Raw genomic sequence first — 23,732 nt, forward strand, 5'->3', positions numbered from 1 at the left:
ACACGAAAAAAGGCTGATGCAGTACACAAGAGTTAACTTGAAGAAAGAGTTCCCTGGATTTAAGTGGAATGAATATGTAGGCTTCTACATGCGATGCCTTACATAACGAGTTAAACATACATTTGCTTGGTTCCTACCGAAATAGACAGTACCCCCAAGTGGAAATTAAAACAACGAATCACTGTCTCCCAGATGCTGGTCTGTATATCAGGAATCCCAGATTTACAAGCTTGGAGAGCGGGGGACAGGCCCCAGGCTCACTGTGGCCACAGGAGTTATTTGTGAACCATGACATCCAAAATATGAAAATGCTTAAACATGAGTTAGTGAGGATAGAATTCAATGATTTGGTCATGCAACTATTTGTAAAGAAGAAGTGAAATTCAGTAAGTATTAACATATTTTCTTTTGAATGATGTGTATGATCCAATCATTTGACTTAATTCTGACCAATTATGTAAAATGGCGTTTCCCTCTCCAACTCCTTTCCGGTCTGATATGCTGTATATTTAGTTGTTTTCTCTCTTTTACTTAAGTAGGATGTTAGCTCTACCAGGAAAGGACTTAGTCTGCTTCGCTCACTGCTGTATCACCAGCACCTACTACAGTTCCTGGCACACACACAAATCTAATAAATATTTGTGGAATGAATGTTGTTGAATAAATAAAATGAAAGTCAGTTCTGAAATTCAGCACTATCATGCCATATTCATAATACAGAGTACAGACTATTGTGGCAAAGAAAATAGATTGAAGAGGTTCTTAAACTACAGAAAAATTTCTATAATGTACCGTGAGAGTGCAATATAGGTAATTTCACAATTGTCCTTTAAATAGGATCATATTTAGGGTTTTCCATCTTGGCCAGTTTTCTTTCCAACATTTGTTCAAAATATGTATTCTACATATTCAAGCCTAATCAAATGAGGTTGTAAAAGCAGCACATTTGAATGAATAGAAATGCACTTAATTTTTTCTTTTTAAACATATTACATTATTGTTTATAGTATTACAGATATCTCCCATCCCCCCAACCCCCATTTTCCCCCTTCTCTCAGCCCCTACCCACCCCCCAGGTCTTCACTACCCTATTGCCAGTGTCCATGGGCTATGCAATAAATATAAAAGTTCTTTGGTTTATCTCTTCTCATTAAGAAATGCACTTAATTTTATTTTATTTTTTTCCCAATATATTTTTATTGACTTCAGAGAGGGAGAGGGAGATAGAGATAGAAACATCAGGGATGAGAGAGAATCACTGATGGGCTGCCTCCTGCACGCCCCCCACTGGGGATCCAGCCTGGAACTGGGCTTGTGCCCTGGACCGGAATCCAACCCAGGACCCTTCAGTCCGCAGGCCGGCGCCCTATCCACTGAGCCACACCAGCCAGGGCCAGAAATGCACTTAGTTTCAAATGATGCTCTTTTGGAATCACCCTGGACTCGGCCCTATGGGAAATTTAATAAATATTTGCATCTCAAAACGGTGAACTTCAAGCGCTAAGAAGACACGATGCCGCGGGAACCTCGACGGTGTGTTAGAGTCTGAAACCATCTTGGAAGGGCGCTCCCCTGCAGTGCAGCGCGAGCTGCCGGAGGGCCAGGGCCCCCGGGGCCAGAGGTGCGGCCGGCGGTGAGGGCACCCCCTCGGCCCGCTGGACGGGGGTAACGTGCACGCCCTGTTTCCAGGCTCTGCTTCAGCAGCGCCAGCCGTCAGAGTTCCCCGTGAATGTTTAACAGGTGCGCCGTCGGGGTGACAGTGAGCCCGCACCCCAGGACTCGCGGGTCCCCGGGGCCTCCTCGCCCGCGTGTGACCAGGGAGCGCCCGGCACGTCTCACCCCGTTTCGGGGGTGGCAGCACCCTCGGCGGCGATCCGCTCGCTCCAGTTTACCGAGCGCTAAGTTACTAACCGCCGCCCCGCCCCGCCCCGCCGAGAGCCCGCCGTGCCCTAATGGGGGCCCTCCGAGCCCGCCCCCCGCCGACCGCCGCGGGGCTCGGCGCGCACAGCCCGGGGCGCACAGCCCGCGGCGGGACCCAGCCCCGGGCGAACCCGGGTGAACCCAGGTGAACTGCCGCGAACCCACCGCGCCGCTCCCGAGGCCCCGCCCCTCGCCCCGCCCCTTTACCCATCGCCCCGCCCCTCTACCCCTCGCCCTTAGCCCCGCCCCCGCCGGCCTCCCCCGCCGGCCCGCCGCCCGCGGAGGCTTGTCCCTCGCCGCCCGCCGTACGCGGCGCTGGCCAGTCGCCGTTCCCAAGATGGCGGCGGCGCGAGCGGCCCCCGCGGCGGGCTGAGGCGGAGGCGGAGCCGCGTCCCTCCCGCACCCAGGGCTCCGGCCCCCGCCAGCCTGCCGCTCGCTGCCCGCCACGGCCATGCGGGGCTCCGCGCACGGATGAGAGAAGCCGCCGCCGCCGCCGCGCTGGTGCCCCCGCCCGCCTTCGCCGTCAGCCCTGCCGCCGCCATGGAGGAGCCGCCGCCGCCGCCGCCGGAACCCGAGCCCGACCCCGACCCCGAGAGCCGCCGCGCGGCGAGGTGAGTGCGGCCGCTGCCCCGGCGCCGAGCGGGTCTCGTCGGCCGGAGCCGGTCGGAGGCCGAGGGGGCGTGGGACCCCCGCTTCCCGCCGGGCGGGGAGGGCAGCGTCCTGGCGCCGGGCCGGCCCGAGGGGCGGGGTGCAGCCCGGCACCGGGGCGCGCGGCCGGCGCTGCCGAGGGACCCCCGCCCGAGCGCCCCGGGCGGCCCTGCCTGCAGCTCCCCTGCGGGCGCCGAGCTCGGAGTGCGGGCCGCGCCGGTCGCGCTCGCATCGCCACCGAACCCCAGCGCCGCCTCTCCCCGCCCCTTCCCGGAGAGGAGTGCACGCCGCCGGCTGTCCCCGCGGCCCCCTGCCCCCCGGACCCCCCGCCGGTGGGTGCCCCTGCCCCCCGGGCCCCCGCCCACCCCTCAGGCTCTGCGGCGAGCGGGTGGGTCTCCTCCGAGAGCCTCGCGTCGTGCTCACGGGCCCCGCAGCCCAGGCGGGTGAGCCTGGAACTTTGCTCCGCAGGAAACTCCAGCCTGGAACTGGTGCCCACAGCACTGGTGCGTTCTGTCCCTGAGACACGCTGCTCAGGAACTAAGTGTCGCTTTTTATTTTTACTTTTCGGACCGGGACCTCGAACTCACCGTGCCTAGGGCTTCCCGCTCCCGTGCGTGTGCCTGTGCGTTGAGCCGCCTGTGCGGTCCTTGCATCCCGGGTGCTCTTGCAGATGCTGCCCGGCCCCGTCCGCTACCTGCGCCCCCGCTCCCCTCGCCTCTTCCTGCTGCCTCTGAGGTTCCAGGAACCAGGCAGCTCGGCGGCCTTTCTCTTTCTGCCTAACCAGACCTTAACCAAACCTTAACCAAACGCTGTAGCTGTGCTCACTGCGGGAGGCGGGAGCACCGTCCCGCTGGCCGGGACCCAGCAGGTTCTCGGTGTGCGGGGCGGGCGGCGGGTTCCTTTCCCCGCGTCCGTCCGGCTCCCGCACCGCCGAGAGGCCGGTGACTTCAGGGACCAGCTTCTCTGAAGAAGCGGCCTGGGCCAAGGTGACGTCACTGGCTCCTTCCCAGTACATCCGACAGTGCAAGCTCATCCCATAAACTTGTAGTGAATTCAGCCTCTGAACATTTTGACTTCTTTAAGTTCTTTGAAAGTCATAATGAAGACTTCCCAAACGCTTAACATATGCCACTTTCTTCGCCTAACCCGTTTAACCCTACAGCCACCCTGTGAGGGGGTCCTGTAATTGTTGCTCTTGTGCACAGAGGGTAGGTGTGTGGTCCGAGGTTTCACAGCTCGGAGGGAACTCAGCCTGGCTGCCCTCCCGTGCCCTTCGCCAACGTGGAGAAGTGTGATTCATTATCCAAATGGGCGGATCACAAGTTATAATTCTGTATAACCATTCTTTGGGATAAAATGGATGTGAACATTTGTAGGTAAAAGTAAAAGGGACAGAGGGAAGTGCCATAAAAATGACTGTTTTTGCAATGATAAAAAGAAACCTTTATTTTTCAGCCAGGTTTTTGTCTTTGTTATAATAAAAATAGGTCAGGATAATGGGCTTCATCCAACTTTAAGTGAACAGCAGCGTACAGAACAAGAAGATCTTAGAAATATTGCTCTTAGCAACATTGCAGTTAATTATACAATAGCTAATCTGTAAGCCAGATTACTTGACAAAGCTGTTATTTATACTCCCCATTGTCACCACCACCTCTTCAATACACAGCGCTGACCTCTGGCATACTTACTGTGCATCAGTTAAGGATGCTTCAAAGGTTCTGCATCTGTTTATTTGAATTTCTTCTATTTACGTTTTTTAAAAGGTCACCATGCATGAGCAAAATGTGCTAGATGCCACATTTTAACACACTGGAGACTAATGATGTTTGTGCTACCAAGTTAATTGGTTTTGGGATAGACCAGAATAAAGCTCCACCTGCCATCTCTGTTCATGCACTGTATGCCAGTGTGCCATTGATTCGGAAGGCGGTGCTAATGCACAGTTTGGTAGAATGCAGGCCTGCACATGTTGACCAGTGTGCCACTGTAGCAGGTGCCAGCCCAGAACATCTGCTCCGTGCATGCTGACGTGCGCGTTATGCAATGACGGAGGAACACAAAACAGGTTGAGGCGATAGGTGCTCTATTATAGTTTTTCTGCTTAATGTCAACCATAGATACTTCTTGTCCTTATTTTTTCTCTCTTGTCCTTATTTTTGATAAAGATTCATTATAAGGATAGCCGGTTGCTCTTGTTGGTGATTAAATTTAGAAATAAACATTCCTTATAATTTCTTTTCAAGCTTCTGGGTCAGTCGTAGGAGATCTGAGATAGCAAGGACAGCTCCTTGTGATTTCTTAGATCTGCACGTACCCTGGACATTAAGGCTGATGTAAGACTCTCCTGTCCACTGGAACCTTTCATTTAAAATGTTTGTTAAAAATAGCTTCATGGGGGGGCGGGGAGCGGTAAGAGATCAGCTGAAGGACTTGTATGTATGCATATAAGCATAACCAATGGACACAAAACACTGGCGGGGGAGGGGCGAGGGCATGTCCCAGGGGGTAGGGGAGGCCGGGGGAAGGTCATTGGAAAAAAAAGGAGATATATGTACTACTATTTGTAATATTTTAAACAATAAAATGAAATTAAAAAATAGCTTCATTGTTCTCATTTAGTGACCTTGTAAAGTACATGTTACATGGAATTAAATAACTTTTTTAAGCCAATGACTTTATTGATTGTTTATATAATACTAGAGGCCTGGTGCATGAATTTGTGCATGGGTGGGGCTGGCCGGCCCTGCCCCCAATCGGGGTGGGAGGGCCGATCAGGGGTGGGGCCAGCTGGGGGAGGGGCTGCGGGTGGTTGGCCAGCTGGCCCCACCTCCTGGTCGAATTCCGGGTGGAGGGGACAATTTGCATATTAGCCTTTTATTATATAGGACCGTTCTTGTAACTTCATTTGAAAATCCTGGGTTTTCACTACTGGAAAAAGTATTTGAATATCACTCCTGGATGATTTGATCTCTCTCAGTTTTAATGTCCCCTTTGAGCCTGCTTGTTTCAGTGTTGACACTGGGTGCCACCTGTTCTTACTAGTGAAACCCACTGTGCGGTGCAGCTATGGGATCTCTGGGCCTCGTCAATGATGGGCGAGGCTTGAGACCATTATAAGGACAGATACCAAGAGGGGGGGATTGGGGGGCTTTAGGCAGAGAAGCAGTGAGCACGAAGCAGGAGTAGCAGGAGATTCCAGTGATGGCAGAAGCTCCCTCATGTCCTGAAATGGGGAAGACTTGTCTCTCGAGAAGGACTTTGTGGTTCCCTTCAATTGTCATTAGAAGTTGCTTCTACTTCCTTCCCCTGTGTTCTTTTGGTGTCTTGTAGATCTTGTTCTGAGCTCTACTGAAATATGGGGATATAAGGTCTTGACTGCTTACTGGATACATTTGCCTTAATAACTTCCTGTTCCTTAATTCCTCATTCTTCAATGATTATGTTTTCATTCATAGCATTCTGTTGTTGCAGCCTTTTCATTTGACCAGGTGGTATGTATTCTTTCAAAGACACTTTCACGGTGCCAATCAGTAGGTCACTGGAAATTGTTTCTTTAGCGAGAAAATAGAAGAGATGACAGAAAAGAAGTCTGGCCAGTGACTGCTGGAGGTCTTTATAATCTGGCATTTTCTTGGCAGGATAAGGTAAGCAAGGTGCAGGTACTGTGCTTCAGCTCCTACTCGGCTTTGTCCATACCTGGGGGGTCAGTGTGTTCTCTTGCCTGTAGAAAGCCAAAGTATGATTAAGAAATTGATTGATGAAGCATGACACCAGCAAGGGAATTAGTTGAATGATCTTTGTGACTAATGTTAACACATCAAGGAGGTTGGCTTGCAACCGTATAAGCATGCCCTTCGAGGATGAGTGGCATATGGTAGTCTTACTCTTAAGCTTTCATTTGTGTGTTGGTTTTTAATTTGTCACTAACTTCTTGCAATTGGTTGAGTTATAGTGTGTTTGTTTTTCATCTCTGGTCTTTCTTTAATTAGTTTATGACAGACCTTGCTTTTCTTGCTTTACTTTGAGGTATGTTATATCCTTATCCCTTAAAAACATTTAAAAAATCCCAAGTGGTAGATTTGTACTAATGGTTAATCTCAGAGGATCACCTACTTTCTCCACCCTCCCGTAGTCCACCCTGACCCTCCCCTCCTGACCACCAAAAAAAAAAAAAAAAAAATCTGGCAAAGTTTCTTATAAGGTGTGGCAAAGATATCAGTGATTGGTGCTTTCATAAAATGGTTTTTTACTCTTGTGAATATTGTGTTCAAAAAAGATTATGATATATACTTCTGGATTTAAGTTATAAAATTAAAATTTAGAGCGATGTTAGAATTCTGTGCAGCTATTAAAAATTATGTTTTGCATTACTTGGAATTGTTACTAAAATTGAAATTGTTGAAACTCCATTCTATATAATAAAAGCCTAATATGCTAAGTGTCCAGTCGGCCTTTCAACCAATCAAAGCATAATATGCTAATGATATGCTAAGGCCATCATTATGTGCGCTGTGATGTGCACTGACCACCAGGGGGCAGACACTTCGACCGGTAGGTTAGCTTGCTGCTGGAGTCTGGCCAATTGGGACTGAGCAAGATGGGCCAGACACACCCTGGAGTCCTCCTGTGGTCCCTCCCCAGCTGGCCAACCTCCTGCATCCCTCCCTAGCCCCGATCATGCACCAGTGGGGTCCCTCGGCCTGGCCTGTGCCCTTTTGCAATCCAGGACCCCTTGGGGGATGTGGGAGAACCGGTTTCGGCCTGATCCCACAGGCCAGGTCAAGGGACCCCACTGGTGCACCAATTTGTGCACCGGGCCTCTAGTGTGTTATATAAAGAGAAGTTGTTGCCAAATGTTAAATTAACTCAAATTTTCTTGTTTTAAAATTCATTTTCTATGAACTCTCTGAGCTGACTATATCCAGCTGGTTTTCTTAATTATTTCGTTCATCCTGGGTAACAATTTGTATATTAGCCCTGGCTGGTGTGGCTCAGTTGGTTGAGCATCCTCCGGTGTACCAAATTGTTGGGGATTCTATTCCTGGTCAGGGCACATGCCCAGTAGGGGGGTGCAGGAGGCAGCTGAACTATGTTTTTCCCACATTGGTGATTCTCTCTCTCCACCTCTCCTTTTCTCTCTCTCAAAATCAAACATCTTAAAAACAAAGAATTTGTAGATTAGAAACAACACATCAACAGTAATAAAGGGCTTGCTTTATGGGTCTTTTATATTAATAGCACTGTTATTTAGAATCATAACATACAACTTGAATGTTATGTTAACACACTTTTCCCTTTTTAAGAGGCATATTTGAAACCACTGTATTTTAGAAGGAACATTATTCCTCTAGAAAGTAGGTGTGGTAGGTACATTCCTGTTTTTCACAGACCTCACTCATGTAATGGAGTACAATTTGTCTTTAGCTATTTAGTCACTAGCAGCATAGGCAAAATGACAATGAAACGTGGTTCTAAGTTTGTTTTGACCTAAAAGGACATTCACTTGTCATATTTTGCAGACACCAGTAGAAGTATTAGTCTCATGGATCATATGGATGCCAAGTGTTTATAAGTAGAAGGGAAAGCTATTAAGAATATATTAGGCATTCTGTCAAAGTGTTTCATAAGTGGGTTTCATTTCAGCATAATTTCAGAGGAAATAAACTGCTATGGAGAAAAGTGGATACTAAACTTTAAGGTGATCAGATTGGCTGGCTCAGTGGAGCTTTCTTTCTATGTGAGCAGGCTATTTGAGGATAATGCTGAACTGAAGAATGTTCTGAATAGGGCTTATTAGAGGACAGCTCACATAGGAATGTGAAAATGTCAACCTTTTTAACCTTTCAGTGGAAATATTTTGGAAGAAAATTTATATGTGCATTATTTTCATTGTGCTATTAACAATTCTAAAGTCTTTTTTATGTGGGAACATAATAATGTAACATAAATTAGTTTTCTCACAAAATATTTAGAATTAATTTTTTTGATGTCTAAGTATTTCTAATTCAGATAAGGAATTAAGTGTATACTAATGCAAGTCTTCTGGTTGGTAGGACTCTTAACATTCATTTAGTCCAACTTTCCAGCCATTGCTCATACATCTATACTAATAAAAGGGTAATATGCTAATTAGACCGGGAGACCAGACATCTTCCTACTGTCTGACTTCCTTCAGGACAAAGCCACGGTGGTGGGGGCTGAGGCAGAGGTGGTTAGGGGCGATCAGGCCAGCAGGGGAGGGCAGTTGGGGGCCATGAGGCTGGCAGGGGAGCAGTTAGGCAGCATTCAAGCTGGTAGGCAGGCAAGTGGTTAGGAGCCAGCGGACCTGGATTTGCGAGAGGGATGTCCGACTGCCGGTTTAGGCCCCATCCCGGGATGGGGCCTAAACCGGCAGTCGGACATCCTCCAAGGCAGTGGTTCTCAACCTTTCTAATGCCGCGACCCTTTAATACAGTTCCTCATGTTGTGGTGACCCCCAACCGTAAAATTATTTTCGTTGCTACTTCATAACTGTAATTTTGTTACTGTTATGAATTGTAATGTAAATATCTGTGTTTTCCGATGGTCTTAGGTGACCCTGCTAGCAGTTCTCAACCTGTGGGTCATAACCCACAGGTTGAGAACCGCTGCTGTAGAGCTTAAGACCATCGGAAAACAGATATTTACATTACGATTCATTAACAGTAGCAAAATTACAGTTATGAAGTAGCAACGACAATAATTTTACGGTTGGGGGTCACCACAACATGAGGAACTGTATTAAAGGGTCGCGGCATTAGAAAGGTTGAGAACCACTGCCCCAAGGAGTCCCGGATTGGAGAGGATGCAGGCTGGGCTGAGGGACCCCCTCCCCCATGCACAAATTTCATGCACTGGGCCTCTAGTAGACTTATAAGAGTTTATAGCTGGCAGGGAACTTGGAGTTCATCTGCATCATTCCTTTTATTTCAGAGGTGAGAAAGCTGGCCTCGAGGCTGCAGCTTCCCAAGGTCATAGCCTGGGATCCAGGCTCTTGCTTTCCTCTCCCTTATGTCACACTGTGCTCCCCTTGTTAGGGTCCAAGGCTAACGAGCTCAGCAGCCAACTGACTCCCTAGCCCAGTGTCCGCTCAGGCCCACATGACCAACTGTGGAATATTGTATTTTCTGGATTAATTAGACTTTACAGGATAGAACAGTGATGAAAGGTTCATTTTCAGGGGAAAAACGGATCAAAGCATCCACCCTGAAATCTCCCCCAAACTCATACACAACTTTCCCCCCATAAAACTTTATTTCAAGTTCACAAAATAACAAGGAGCCGATGCTCAAATCTCTCTAGATACCTCGTTCTTTTCTGTGCTCAGTCTTTAGTGGAAGCGGCAGGAAGATGGTAATTTCTGTTCTGTGGTCGTGATAGTGAAGCTGTCTTCTTTGTGACCTACAGTAAGAAATATATTTTACAACAGTACATGTGTATGCTGCATAACCAAAATAAAAACTTATGAAACGGTGCTTGACCTTATAATTATTGTCTGCTACCCTCTGACTTTTCTTGTTCTGTTCTATGAAAATTTTTCATCACGATCCATTATATTTATTTAATTACCCGCAAATGGGTTTTTACTCTCATTTCAAAAGAATGGCTCTACAAAAAAATAAAATAAAATAAAGATAGTATTGTACTTTGTCCCTTGTCTCTTGAGATTGAGTCAGGAGAGCAGTAACAGTACTTATCCACTAAATGATCAAAAGGCATTTTGAAGACAGTAGACAAGGCTTGAATCCGAATATTTCGTCCTTGAAAATAGTTCCTGGAGACAAGAGTAAGTCTTGTCTTAGTTGCTTATCCATTAAACACAAAGATTATAAAAATGAGTTTAAAATTTAGGATTAATTTTAGAGTAAAATTGTGGTTGGATTATGAGTACCTTAGGTAATTTATTCCTTTTTCTCTGAAACACTAATATATATTTAAAATTTTTTTCAATAGAGCAGTCCTAAAAAAAAAGAAACTCATTCTTCCCTGGTGTGCGTGTGTGTGTGTGTGTGTGTGTGTGTGTGTGTGTAGGTATGAGAGAGAGAGAGAGGGAGAGAGGGAGAGAGAGATTGATTAACAGTGGTTTTGACTGTGGTGGGATTTTTACTGCTTTTTGTATACTGTTCTGTGTTTCCTAACTCACTTATCTGAAGAAATAGGACCATCAGAAGTAAATTGGCGAGGAATACTTCTGGAAACAACAATCTGAAATATTTGTCGTGAAGCTTCAACCCCAAACAGGTTTTAAAAAGAAGCTCTTTTTACTTGGCTCTTTGAATATTTAGGTGTTATTTAGCAGAAAACCAAGGACTACATGTGTATTGAGGAATGATTACTAAAGAGGGCGAGTCATTAGCCTGCCTGGGTGAAATGTAAAGACTCTGCCTTAATTGTACTGACTAGTAGTTGGTAGTGGCTCACTGCTTCATCCCACATACCCATTAACCCTCCTGTACTGTGTGTTCCTTTTCTTCGCAGACTCTCTCATATTAAACGCATACCATGTGCCCGGCAGGGCTAAGCCACGGCCATGGGGCTCCAGTGGTGGGTGAAATAGACCAGGCCCTCCCTCTAAGAGCCTGGATTAGGCCCCGAGTTTTCCGAGTTGAACCCCATACCGTCAGATTTAGCTAGAATTAGGGGGGAGTGGGAGATGTGTTTCAGTTAAAGTCACATTTGTGAAGAGACCGTACTACATCCCTACACAAGTTTGCCACTCACAGTGGCCAGCTTTGAGGCTGCTGTAAGCTCGAGACGGCTGAACCCCTTGTTAGAACTTAGGAGTCTCCATCCACACGGAACACCCTCCCAGTGCCTGAGCGTGCTGAGCACTGCTTCTTGCCTTGTGTGATTGCTTCCAGTATGTCAACTGCCCGTACTCCTCTTTTCCATTAGGTCATTCCAAGACACTTACCTTGTAAATACTTTCATGCTCCTCAGGCAGATGATAATTTTTATTTATTTATTTATTTTAGTATATTTCATTGATTTTTTTACAGAGAGGAAGAGAGAGGGATAGAGAGTTAGAAACATCGATGAGAGAGAAACATCGACAGCTGCCTCTTGCACACCCCCTACTGGGGATGTGCCCGCAACCAAGGTACATGCCCTTGACCGGAATCGAACCTGGGACCCTTAAGTCCGCAGACCGACGCTCTATCCACTGAGCCAAACCGGTTTCGGCGATAATTTTTATTATATATAAGCATAATGTAAAATTCCTACTTTAAAGGAATTTATAATCTAATTAAGGAGAAGAGAGAGAAGGTAATGGAGACTTCCTAATTCGTGGTCTGATGCAGAGATGGTAATAAATGTACATCTGTCATCTATCTGTGTTGCCATCATTTACATGGTATAACCTGTTTTAAAATATGTTTGTTTTTTTTTTAGAGAGAGAGGAAGGGAGAAGGAGAGAGATAGAAACATCAATGATAAGAAGTAATCATTGATCATCTGCTTCCTGCATGCCCCCTACTGGGGATCAAGCTCACTACCTGGGCATGTGCCCTGACCGGGAATCGAACCCACGACGTCTTGGTTCCTGGGTCGACACTCAGCCACTGAGCCACACCAGCTGGGTAGCATAACATGTTTTATATAGTGGCTACAGTGAACTTGTGAAATAGATGTGCATTTTTCAGAGGAAGAAAATGAGTTGTTAAGAGATGTCTTAGTTCAGAATATCTGGAGCCAGGACTTGTTCGTGTTTGTTATACTTCCGAGTCTGGTTCTTGATTCTGTATGCTATCTCCTTAGGCATAAATGTGAAAGGAAGTGGTGAAGGACTTAAATCATAGTTTAGGCTGAGGTGGGCATGATATATTAACTGAACAAATTGTGAGCATTTGCCATGTTAGTAAAAATATTAAACATTTTCTAAATGGCTCCATCATATTTCATTTTATGCTTATACTATAAACCAGTGGTCAGCAAACTGCAGCTCGTGAGCCACATGTGCCTTGCGGGCCTCGGTTTGCTGCTCTGTTGACTAATGAGTTTGCCGACCACTGTCATATACTACCCTTTACCTCTTTGCACACAATATGCCACAATTGCCTAATCCTCACAGCTTCCCACTACACGGTAACATTTAGTCTAGTCCGGTGGTCGGCAAACTCATTAGTCAACAGAGCAGCAAACCACGGCTCACGAGCCGCGGTTTGCTGACCACTGCTATAAACCACTTAAGTCATTACCAGTTTCTTACTGTCCTAGATAGCACTGCAGTGGACCTCTTGTACACAACTCTATCTGTTCTGGCCGCTCCTGTAAAATCATTTTCTGAGCATAGAGTTCACAAGGACTTTGTTTAAACACTTCGAAGAATTTTAAATCTGGACTTGCCTTGGGGCTCTGGTTTAATTCATCCACTTCTAGCCATGAGGTGGTTATGTGGTGTAGTCTCATCTCTAAGGAACTTAGGACTTAGATAAGATTCATATCATAGCATATTAAGCTGATATCATTGAATTTTACCTATTAAACATTTCCTCCTAGAAAGATTGTACAAATGTATAGGCCACAGATAGTGCTTACCTTACTAAATATTCTTTTTCTAGCTTTGAGTATTACAAAAGTCTTTGCTAATTTTGTAGGCCAGAAAGGGTTATCTTGTTTTAATTTGAATGTCTGGGTACTAGCATAGGTGGGACCGTTTTCATGATAACTATCATAGCTAACATATGCTGTAAGCTATCAAAGAGCTTATAATACAGGTATTATATATTTATGCATCCCTGTAAATCTTGTTCCTGTAGCCATGCACATAGTAGGCAGTAAGCATCTATTGATGGAATTAATAGGCGTGGAGCAGTGAATCATCACTGACATGATTGTAATAATTTCACCTCCTTCTTTGTGTTCTCTGTTTGCTTCTGTTTTCTCAGAATTTCTGAACTGATGAGAGACAAAAGAGTTCCCTTTCTTTAAGGCTATTTATACAAGATTTCTTCTCTTTTCTGCAGTACTGGGTTCTACATCTTACATGCCTGATAAGAGCTTTCCTGTTGGAGCTGGTGTTTGAAGGAGAGTTAATACAGAACCTGCTTTAAGATCGCTGTTTCAAACCCTTGTTTTAATAGAAATAGGATTGTCTTCCTTTTCAGGCCTTTTTGTTTGCTAATGCTTTTTCCTATTAGTTTTCTTAGAATTTGAATAGTAGGTGATTAAAATGAATTACTTTGGTTATTCATAAATCTGTGCCATAAGTTTCCCAAATTTATTATTCACAGTTTATTATTTCAGAGGTAGGATAGCCATTCTTAGTCTTATGGTGCTAAAAGCTTGTACTAACCTTAAAGAATATAAATATTTGAATCCTGCACTAACAAAAACGTTGCATCTCTAGGATATCAGAAAGCACTCTCACTAATTCTAGCCAAGCCAGAAAAATATAGTGGCATTTTGTTTGTGTTAATGATTTTTTTTCCTCCTCAGCAGTAGAGGTTAGAGTAGAACTATGTGTAGTTTTTCTGACAAGCACATGAGGAACTGCCAAAAATGTTATTTATTTGTTCTTCCGGTACCTTCTATAGTTGAGAAGTATGTCATTTTTTTAATATATTTGGATTTTTAAGTGGCATCAGCTTTATCTATTAAATCCTAAGTTTTAGATCTTTTCTATTCTTCCTTAAAAATTTGGTTCACAAAGAATCTTTGTGATCTTATGTAAATTAGAAACTGGGGCCCAGGGAGGTTAAATTACTACAAAATAAATAGGTGGGATCAACTATCTGTAAATATTTTAACCTCTAAAATGAGATGATGTTTACCTTTTTATATTTATCTTTGTTTTTAAACAAAAATTTATCTCTCCTTAATTCTCTAAAGAAACTGCTATATGATCCTGTTGCAAAATAGCTTCGTTGTGGAGTTAGTCACTTTGAAAGTCAAGTATTGCTTCTTATCATCATCCTACCTTATAATAGAGAAACATGCAAATTGACCACACCTCCGCTACGCCCACGATTGGGCAAGCGGGAGGGGGCGGGACTCCGGGTGGCCTATCTGGCCGTTGAGAAGATCAAGATGGCGGCGCCCAGTCCTCTTAGTTCCGGGGGTCCCTGGGGCGATCGGCACCCCGGGGGGGGCGTGGCCGGGCCCATGCAGCTGCTCCCAGGGGTCCCTGGGGCGATCGGCACCCCGGGGGGGGGCGTGGCCGGGCCCATGCAGCCGCTCCCGGGGGTCCCTGGGGCGATCGGCACCCCGGTGGGGCGTGGCCGGGCCCATGCAGCCGCTCCCGGGGGTCCCTGGAGCGATCGGCACCCCTGGGGGGGGCGTGGCCAGGCCCATCCAGCCGCTCCCGGGGGTCCCTGGGGAGATCGGCAACCCGGGGGTCGTGGCCGGGCCCATCCAGCCTCTAAGGGGGGGTGTCCCTGGGGAGATCAGCAACCTAGGGGGGCGTGGCCGGGAGATCGGCAACCCGGGGGGCCTAGCCGGCCCATCCAGCCACTCCTGGGTGTCCCTGGGGATATAGGCAACCTGCGGGGGTGTGGGCGGGCCCATCCAGCCTCTCCCAGGGGTCCCTGGGGAGATCGGCACCCCGGGAAGGTGAGGCGGGACTCACCCAGCTGCTCCCAGGGTCCCTGGGAACATTGCAGGCATGTGGTTGCTGAGACCCAGACCAGGCCTCTGGCCACAGATTCATAGCTTTGCGGAGACCTAGGGCAGGGATCTGCCTCATCTGCAGAGAGACAGAGGTTCTGCAGTGCCCCCAAGACGTGGGTGGGCCCAGCCAGGGATCAAGGGGCATGGAAGGACTCCTGGCAGAGGGGCAAGGACCCTCACCCCTGAGGCGGGGGTTGAGGGGTGGTGCCACCTCAGTGGAGGGGTGCTGCACTGCAGGGTACTGGACTGACTGACATGATTCAGAGAAGCTCCCAGTGCTAATGGGCCTCGCTCAGGCGGCCTTCACACTTCAGAGGCAGTGACTCCTGCTCCTGCCTTGACCCAAAAGCAAGCTCGCTATACCCTGCCCCATAGCAGAGCATGCCTAGGCAGTGAGTGGGAAGCCTTCCACCTGCTTCGGAGAAGGAGGGGCAGTAAAGAATGGGGGGAGAGGAAAGAATGTGGAGCGTCCGCAATGAAGAGATGCTTGAGAAAGAGGCTCAGAAGCCTGACTGGAAGGTTTGTTCTATTTGCTGGGCCGCTGCCCCTTAGGAAGCGCAAAGAGCATGGCTCTGAGGGCTTCCTGTGTGCTGAGTCAAGTTCCACAGCCAACTGGAATTGGCCTCAGTTTCCTGGTCTGTAAAATGGATGAAGCGTGTCCCAGTGCCTTCACTGAGCTTTGATGGCCAATTGAGATACTATATAAAGAAAATGAGGGAAGAAGTGAGAAAGAAAAGGAAGGACAAGCAACACAAAAGAAAGACTGAAAGGAACCTGTAAACCCATTGTCACTTAAATAGGGAATATAGTCAATAGTGTTGTAATGATGGTATGATGCCAGGTGGGTACTAGAAATATCGGGGAACACTTTGTAAAGTATATGATTGTCTAACCACTATTCTGTAACTAATATAAAACCTGAAACCAATACAAAATAATGTTGAATGTAAAGAAATGAAAATTGGAGTGAAATTTTTATAAATTTCAAAGTTTAAATAAAAGCTGTAAAGGAAGGAAGGGGAGAATAAAAAGTGTTTTTTCATTTTGCCACTTCATTAAAAAGACAGTTGTCTTTATATGGTGCTTTTATACTTTTCTAAGTCATTATCTCACTTTAATTTCCGGGCAACTTAAAGACAACATAAGTATTCCCTCCACTATTCAAAGAAAGGAAATCTTGGTGTCTGGTCCTAATGATTCAATCGTCAAGCCCTTATTGTAAAGCAGGGTTAGTAAAATTTTCTGTGCAGGGTCATATATATACTAATAAAAGCCTTGGGGGTGATCAGGCCAGCAGGGGAGGGTATTTGGGGGCAATCAGGCCTGCAGAGGAGCAGTTAGGAGGCAATCAGGCCAGCAAGGGAGCAGTTAGGGGGCAATCAGGCAGGTAGGTGAGCGGTTAGGAGCCAGCGGTCCCAGATTGTGAGAGGGATGTCCAACTGCAGGTTTAGGCCCGATTCCACAGGGATCGGGCCTAAACCTGCAGTTGGACATCCCCCGAGGGGTCCCATATTAGAGAGGGTGCAAGCTGGGCTGAGGGACACCCTCCCCAGTGCACGAATTTCGTGCACCGGGCCTCTAGTATGTAATAAAAGGGTAATATGCAAATAGACCGAACGGCGGAACAACTGAACAGCTAATCAAAGCGTAATATGCTAATGATAATGCTAAGACTGCTCAACTGCTCACTACTACGTACACTGACTACCAGGGGGCAGACAGTCAACTGGTCGATCAGTCGCTATGACATGCACTGACCATCAGGGGGCAGACAGGAGACCAGTCGCTACCCCGACCAGTAGGTTAGCTTGCTGCTGGGGTCTGGCCGATCAGGACTGAGCGAGATGTGCTGGACATGCCCTGGAGCTCTCCCGCGGTCCCTCCTCGGCCTGATCGTGTGCCGGTGGGGTCCCTCAGCCTGGCCTGTGCCCTCTCGCAATCCAGGATCCCTTGGGGGATGTCAGAGAGGTGGTTTCAGCTCGATCCTGCAGGCCACTCCCCTTGGGAGGGCGCCAGAAGCAGGGCTCATGGCTTTCCTGATTGGGACTGATTGGGTGCAAGCCCGCGGCAGCACAGTGGGGCCAGGATGAACAGGAGCGGCAGGTAGGAGCTGCAGGCGGCGTTGGACTGTGGGTTTTGGCCCAATCCCTGCAGGCCACCCAGAGGGACCCCACTGGTGCATGAATTCATGCACCGGGCCTCTGGTATATATATGATGGAATAGATAGTGTATGATTTCATTGCAACACTAAAAAATCCACAGAACAATATTTTAGAAAAAATTTACAAGTCTGCCTTTTAGCGATATACAGTAAGCTATTTTTGTTGATATTTGGAATAAACAAATACAGAACAGCTGTTTTCAGACATTGGACAGTTGGCCTTACATGATTGTCATCCCTGAGACCAGGTAAGCAAACGAGGTGAGCTCTGTGATTATCCTGGCTCTCTGCCGGAAAGCCTATTCCAGACTTGGTGCAGGGAGAGGAATCCCCATCAATCTAGAGTGGTCTTGCTGGATTGAGAAGGCAGATTGGAGTTCCGGGAGGAAGTTGGAGGTTGAGGATAGAGTTTTGGGGATGAGGGAATGATGTAGAAAAAGCCAGAAATCTACAAAAGGCCTCCATGAGTCTTTGAATACAGAATGCACTTGCATAGGATAGAAACTCCACAAGGTTCAACCAAGAGCCATTGGGGAGCTGTGAGCTTAAAGGTTTCAGAGCTCACATGGGGCTGAGAGGCATTTGAATTCCCAATGATCAGAGTGGAAAGTCTGTTGTATTCACTACTTGGGACATTCACTATTTGGAAGGTTCACATCTGAGTAGTAGGGATACACTATTACATGCCTGGAATTACACTAACCAGGCTTGAAAACAAGTCTTGAAAAGATAAAATGAAGTTGGAAATAATTTAACAGCCTGCGAAAAACAAAGTCCAGTACTCCTTAAAAGAAGACAGTGATATCCAGATAATCAACAAATAGAACATAATGTGCAACATCTACTCAAAAATTACTAGACATGCCAATAAACAGGAAGAGATGATCCCAAAACCAGGAGAAAAAGCAGTCAATAGAAACAATTCCAGAAATGTAAAATATGTTGAAAGTAAAAGAAATAATTGTTAAAATACTTACAATTATGTTCAAGTATTTAAATGAAAACATGAACAGTGGAGAATAAGCTACACTAATAAGAGAGAAACATGCAAATTGACCATACCTCTGCTACGCCCATCAGCCAATCAGGAGTGAGTATGCACATTAACCCAACAAAGATGGTGGGTTAATTTGCATACACAGGCAGGGAGCGGCCGGGTGAGGCAGGACGCCTGCTATGAGTGGGAGGGCGGTGGGTGGATGGAGCTACAGGAGCAGTGCTCCGGCCCGGAGCGAAGACTTGCAAAGGCCCCCGGGCGGCCTGGAGCAAAGCCAGGGGAAGGAAGGCCTATTCTTTCACAAATCTTCGTGCAACGGGCCTCTAGTAAAAGATATAAAAAAAGACCCAGCCCGGCCCATGTTGCTCAGTGGTTGAGCATCGATCTATGAATCAGGAGGTCATGGTTCGATTCCCAGTCAGGGCACATGCCTAGGTTGTGGGCTTGAATCCCCAGTGGGGTGTGTACAGGAGGCAGCCGATCAATGATTCTCTCTCATCATTGATGTTTCTATCTCTCTGTCCTTCTCCCTTCCTCTCTGAAATCAATAAAGATATTTAAGAAAAAGACCCAAATGAAACCTCCGAAAATGAAAAGTACAATATCTGAAATGACAAATACACTGGATGGGATTATAAACAGAGTTAGACACTGCAGAAGAAAAATATTGAACTTGTGGACATAGCAATAGAAACTATGCAAAATGTTGTAGAGAGTATGCAGACTCTTCAGAAATGTACAGAGCGTAAGTGACATGTGAGGTAATACCAGACAGTTAGCATGTATGTAATTGGAGTTCTTGAAAGAGAAAAGAAATGGAAACAAAGTATTTTAAGAGATAATGGCTGTAAATGTTTCAAATCTGATGAACACTATGAACCCACAGATGCATAAAAGTTCAATTATTATAAACACAAAGAAAATCATCCCTGGAAAATTTCTGCTTAAATCTCTTATTCTTTTGGCTTTACCTTGTTGTCAGTCTTAAAAATAACTTTATTCTTGTAATGTTTCTTTCATCCGCTTTCACGGCTTTTCCTTTATTATATTTAGTTATAGCCTTGATTATGAATCATTTAAGGTTTTTTCTAATTATTCCTAAATTAAACGTGTTACTAACTTAAGTGTTGGTTTATTTTAATTAACCATTGCTATCTCATTTCGTTAACTTCTTGACATTTATGTGATTTTTAAAAGTCAGCTTTGTGTAAAGTATATGTGGTGGGAAGGGGGTTGTCTCTGTACTTGGTTGGCGTGGAAGCAACCTTGTAGCTTGAGCACAGAGTTTGATTTCGTTGTGCATCTAACACGTTTATCCTTTGAGTGTCTAGTGTATGTCAGGAGGAGATATTTTGAAAAGGGAACCCTGCTAAATGTGGTAAAAATTGTCTACGGCAGTGCTTTTAAACCTTTTTTTGGGGGTCGGAGACTGCATTTGAGAATCTGATGAAAACTATGGACTGTTGACTCTGAAAAATGCATACGATAAAAATTTACATTCAGTTTCAGAAGACTCAGAGTCCCCATGATTGAAATATAATGTAGTTTTCATCCTTTAGCTATTTTTTCACATTCCCTATATTTTGCACATGTTGCCTTTAATTATATGCTGTGAGACATTTCTGAAGCTGTACATGGTGTTTATATTTGGAATACACAGGACGTTAGGGCCACATTTCCAGTAAATTTCACATTGGCCTTATGTATTCAACCACAGTTACCAATTATGTTCTCCTTAGTGAAGAGAACTTTTAAAATAAAAATAGGAGCTTTTTGTTTTTTTCTTCTAAAATTTTTTTAGATCCATTTAAATATTTTCCAGTTTACATAGTTTTTAATTAGAAGAAAGTTATATTTTTCATGAGACAAACTTTATTTATTTGTGTGTTTCTTTAATTACCTCTTTGAGGTTGGGTAGTGTTTTCCTCTTAGATGTTAACTTGTCATTTTTAAGGATTTCATACTTCTAAAGACATTGTTTCTCTCAAGTAAACAATTCTTTTTCCTCTGTGGGCTCCTGGCAGGTGAATTTGTCGTGCTTGTGTGAGTAGTATGGACAGAATAGCTGTTTATGTTGATTTAAGTCACGAAATATTGTGCATGAAAAAGTCAAAGTAGTGTTAGAAAATTGTGTGTATCTGTGTGCCTGTCCACTGGGGTCGGGTCATGTGGTCAACACTTTGGAGAGAAGCCGGGTTCACTCGTCCTGCCCCTCCTTGCTGCCCTCCTGGCCGCCCCTGTCTGTTAGGGGGAGGGCGCAGTATAGTCTGATGACGCCGCCCGGGTGCTCTGCTTCCCTCTGCCCTCTGCGCTGGTCAGCATGGCCTGTCGGCCTCCCAGATGCCTGTGCTCAGATCTAGATCTGTCCCGGATCCTCTCCACATTCCTGACTCGGCAGCTTTCCATCTTCCGTCAGTGCCTTCAGAGCTTGGAGGTTGCGTTTCACGTTTAACAGAGGCTGTTCAGCAACCTCCCAATATTCGAGGCTTGGCGCTGGGTCCTGTCTGCTGGTGTGCTTTGTAGTCTTCCTTAGTGACGTGAGTCAGAACCGTACTTTAAATCTGTGTGCGCGCTTATATACTAAACGTCTAGTTCTTTCTGTGGGTCGGATCTCCAGGAGGGCAGAGTGCTGACACTCTTCAGCACTGTATTCTTCACCTCCTAGTGCAGTGGTCGGCAAACTCATTCGTCAACAGAGCCAAATATCAACAGCACAACGACTGAATTTCTTTTGAGAGTCAATTTATTTATTTATTTATTTATTTATTTATTTATTTATTTTAAAGTAATATGTGTTTTCTTTTAATATATTTTATTGATTTTTTACAGAGAGGAAGGGAGAGGAATAGAGAGCTAGAAACATTGATGAGAGAGAACCATCAACCAGCTGCCTCCTGCACACCCCTACCGGGGTTGTGCCCGCAACCAATGTACATGCCTTTGAACGGAATCGAACCTGGGACCTTTCAGTCTGCAGACCGACGCTCTATCCACTGAGCCAAACCGGTTCCGGCAAGAGTTTTCTCTAAGTTAGTAGGGACCTCATTCCACAGGTATAAGTAATACCTTTTTATTCCACAGAGGGTGGTAATCTCTGTGCCTGCACTGGGAGAGGGCAGAGGTACCAGTGCCCTAGGAGTGAGTGATGGGCTGAAGGTGGGAGGGGCCTGAGCCTTGGGGTTAGATCAGGGCTCCAGTTCTGGCCCAGACACTTCCAACAGAGCAGACAAGTTACCTTTGCACCTCGTTTTCCTATTCTGTAACATAGGCATTGTGATAGCACCTCTGGGGGTTGTTGGGAAAATTAAGTGGGATAACATTTGTAAAGAGCCTAATTGAGTGTCTTTATGTAATAATAGGTATTCGATAATGTGTACCTCTCACAGTCAGTGAAAATTGGCCTTCTGGAGAAAGAATCCTTTCCTTTATAAAACTGTGCCATAAGGCGCTGTGGAGGATTAAATGAGATTATGTATGATATTTAGCTTAGTGCCTGACAGATGGTCACTACTCAGTACTTAATAATGGTAGCAATTACGCTGTTACAATGAAAATTGCTCATTGCTGTGAACAAATTATACAGCTGTTTAAAAACAAATCTGGTGTGCATCCCAGTTTTGAAAGTCACTATTTTAAATGGCATTTCCTCACCTGCATTTAAAAAACTTTTAAAACCACAGTCACCCGTTGTATTCATAAAGAACTGCTTAATTTTATAATTAATGTTACATTAATTATGTAACATTAATGTAGAATAACACCAGATTTATTCAACATTGTCATGTATGCCATTAATTCTTAAGTAAAACTTTTTTTCAGAATAGTTTAGATTTAGAGAGAGCTGCAAAAATAGTACATGCCATCTAGTATTGACTTGCAAAGGTTTGAACATAGTATAGATATCTCACACAGTTTTTTGGAGGTGTAAGACCTAGTAAAAAAAATAAAGCACACCTGAAAAAGTCTTATTTTTTGTCCTCTTGTTTTTAAGTCCTCCACTGTTTGCAGCAAGATTGCAGAGATAACGGAAATAATACGTCTTTCTTCTGTAGCATGATTCAGGTATTTAAATTTCCAGAGCATTTCTCCCTCTCTCTCTTTTTGTTTTAGTTCTTTTTGGGCAGTCTTTTGGGTAACCAAAAGTGAAAAATAAAATGAAGTCTTGAAAGTATTTTGTTACATTTATATATGGTTTTACGTTTATTTTCTGAAAGCCTTTATCTGTAAATATTTTATAAATAGCTTGCAATTATTTCTATTTCTAATGGTGAGCAAAATTTTTCCATCTGGGTTAATTTTTCTTTATTTATTGGTTTTCTCTCTTTATGTATTCCTTTTGTTCTTCTTAATTCAGGACTGAAAAAGTATATTTTGTGAACAAAATAAATGAGTTCCACCAGAAGGCCTAAGTCAGGCAGGCCTTATTCCACTCATCTACCTACCCCCTTCCAAGACCCAGCCCTGTCTACTTCTTCTGTACACCATCCAGCTGATCACAACTTCTTGAGTGCTTCTGACCAACAGTCTGCCTCTAGAATGTCTGTGATTTTCTGTTCCCACCAATTGAACTCTATGTTTATCAAGAGTCCCTGGTTTGTCCCTATGTCTATTTAGGTTTCTTATACATTTTAGTTGTAATTGCATAATTGAGTAAACTATAAATGGAAAATGAATTCTAAAGAGACTTGTAGTTTCTACATAAACTAATTTGGAACGCTTTGGAACGTCTAAAGATAGGTCACAAAAAGAAAATTGCTATCAAGTTAGGGATAGGAGAGAACTGTTAAAGTTTAGGAAGAAAAACCATAAAAATTCTAAAAAGTTGCGTCACAAAAGTCTTTACATTCTTGTTCTATTTTAAAGAAATAGAGAGTGGACATTGCAGATGCTACTCTTCGGTTGACTCACAGTTGACTTGTGACTTGCTTCAGGGACTCACTAAAAGGCAAGGCTGTGGCCCTCATCAAAGTAGTGATGGATTTAAACCCACTCGTGGGCTTAAAGTGAAAATAAAATGTTTGTGTTTGTATGTGTGTTGGTTATCCTATATAATAAAAGCCTAATATGCAAATTGTCCCCATCGACCGAGAGTTCGACCAGGGGGCGGGGCTGGTGGTGGCGGCAGCAGTGGGAGGCAGCCGGGGGAATGGGAGGTGCCCTTGGCCGGTAGCCGCTAGGGACCCTACCCATGCAGGAATTTCGTGCACTGGGCCTCTAGTCTATTATAAATTAACAAACCATACCCAAGCTTAGTGGCTTAAAATAAAAACCATTTATTATCTGTTATGATATTGAGTGGTTCTTCTGCTTCTCATGGTTTTGGCTTGGGCTCTGGGACAGCTGGGAGGTCCAAAATAGTCTCACTCGCAAGCTAG

General features: G+C 45.2%; 1 protein-coding gene across 3 annotated transcripts in view; it reads left to right on the forward strand.

The window, feature by feature from the left end:
• Positions 1-2,341: 2,341 nt before the first annotated feature.
• The window catches only part of MAP3K4 (mitogen-activated protein kinase kinase kinase 4), a 79,397-nt gene continuing 58,006 nt past the window's right edge, over positions 2,342-23,732 (forward strand). For all 3 annotated transcript variants that reach the window (XM_054722659.1, XM_054722660.1, XM_054722661.1), the window contains exon 1: positions 2,342-2,531. In XM_054722659.1, the coding sequence (XP_054578634.1) occupies positions 2,392-2,531 (140 nt within the window). In that variant the 5' untranslated portion in view covers positions 2,342-2,391. The remainder of the gene's footprint in view (positions 2,532-23,732) is intronic.

This window comes from Eptesicus fuscus, chromosome 10 (genome assembly GCF_027574615.1).
Source record: "Eptesicus fuscus isolate TK198812 chromosome 10, DD_ASM_mEF_20220401, whole genome shotgun sequence".
NCBI lineage: Eukaryota > Metazoa > Chordata > Mammalia > Chiroptera > Vespertilionidae > Eptesicus > Eptesicus fuscus.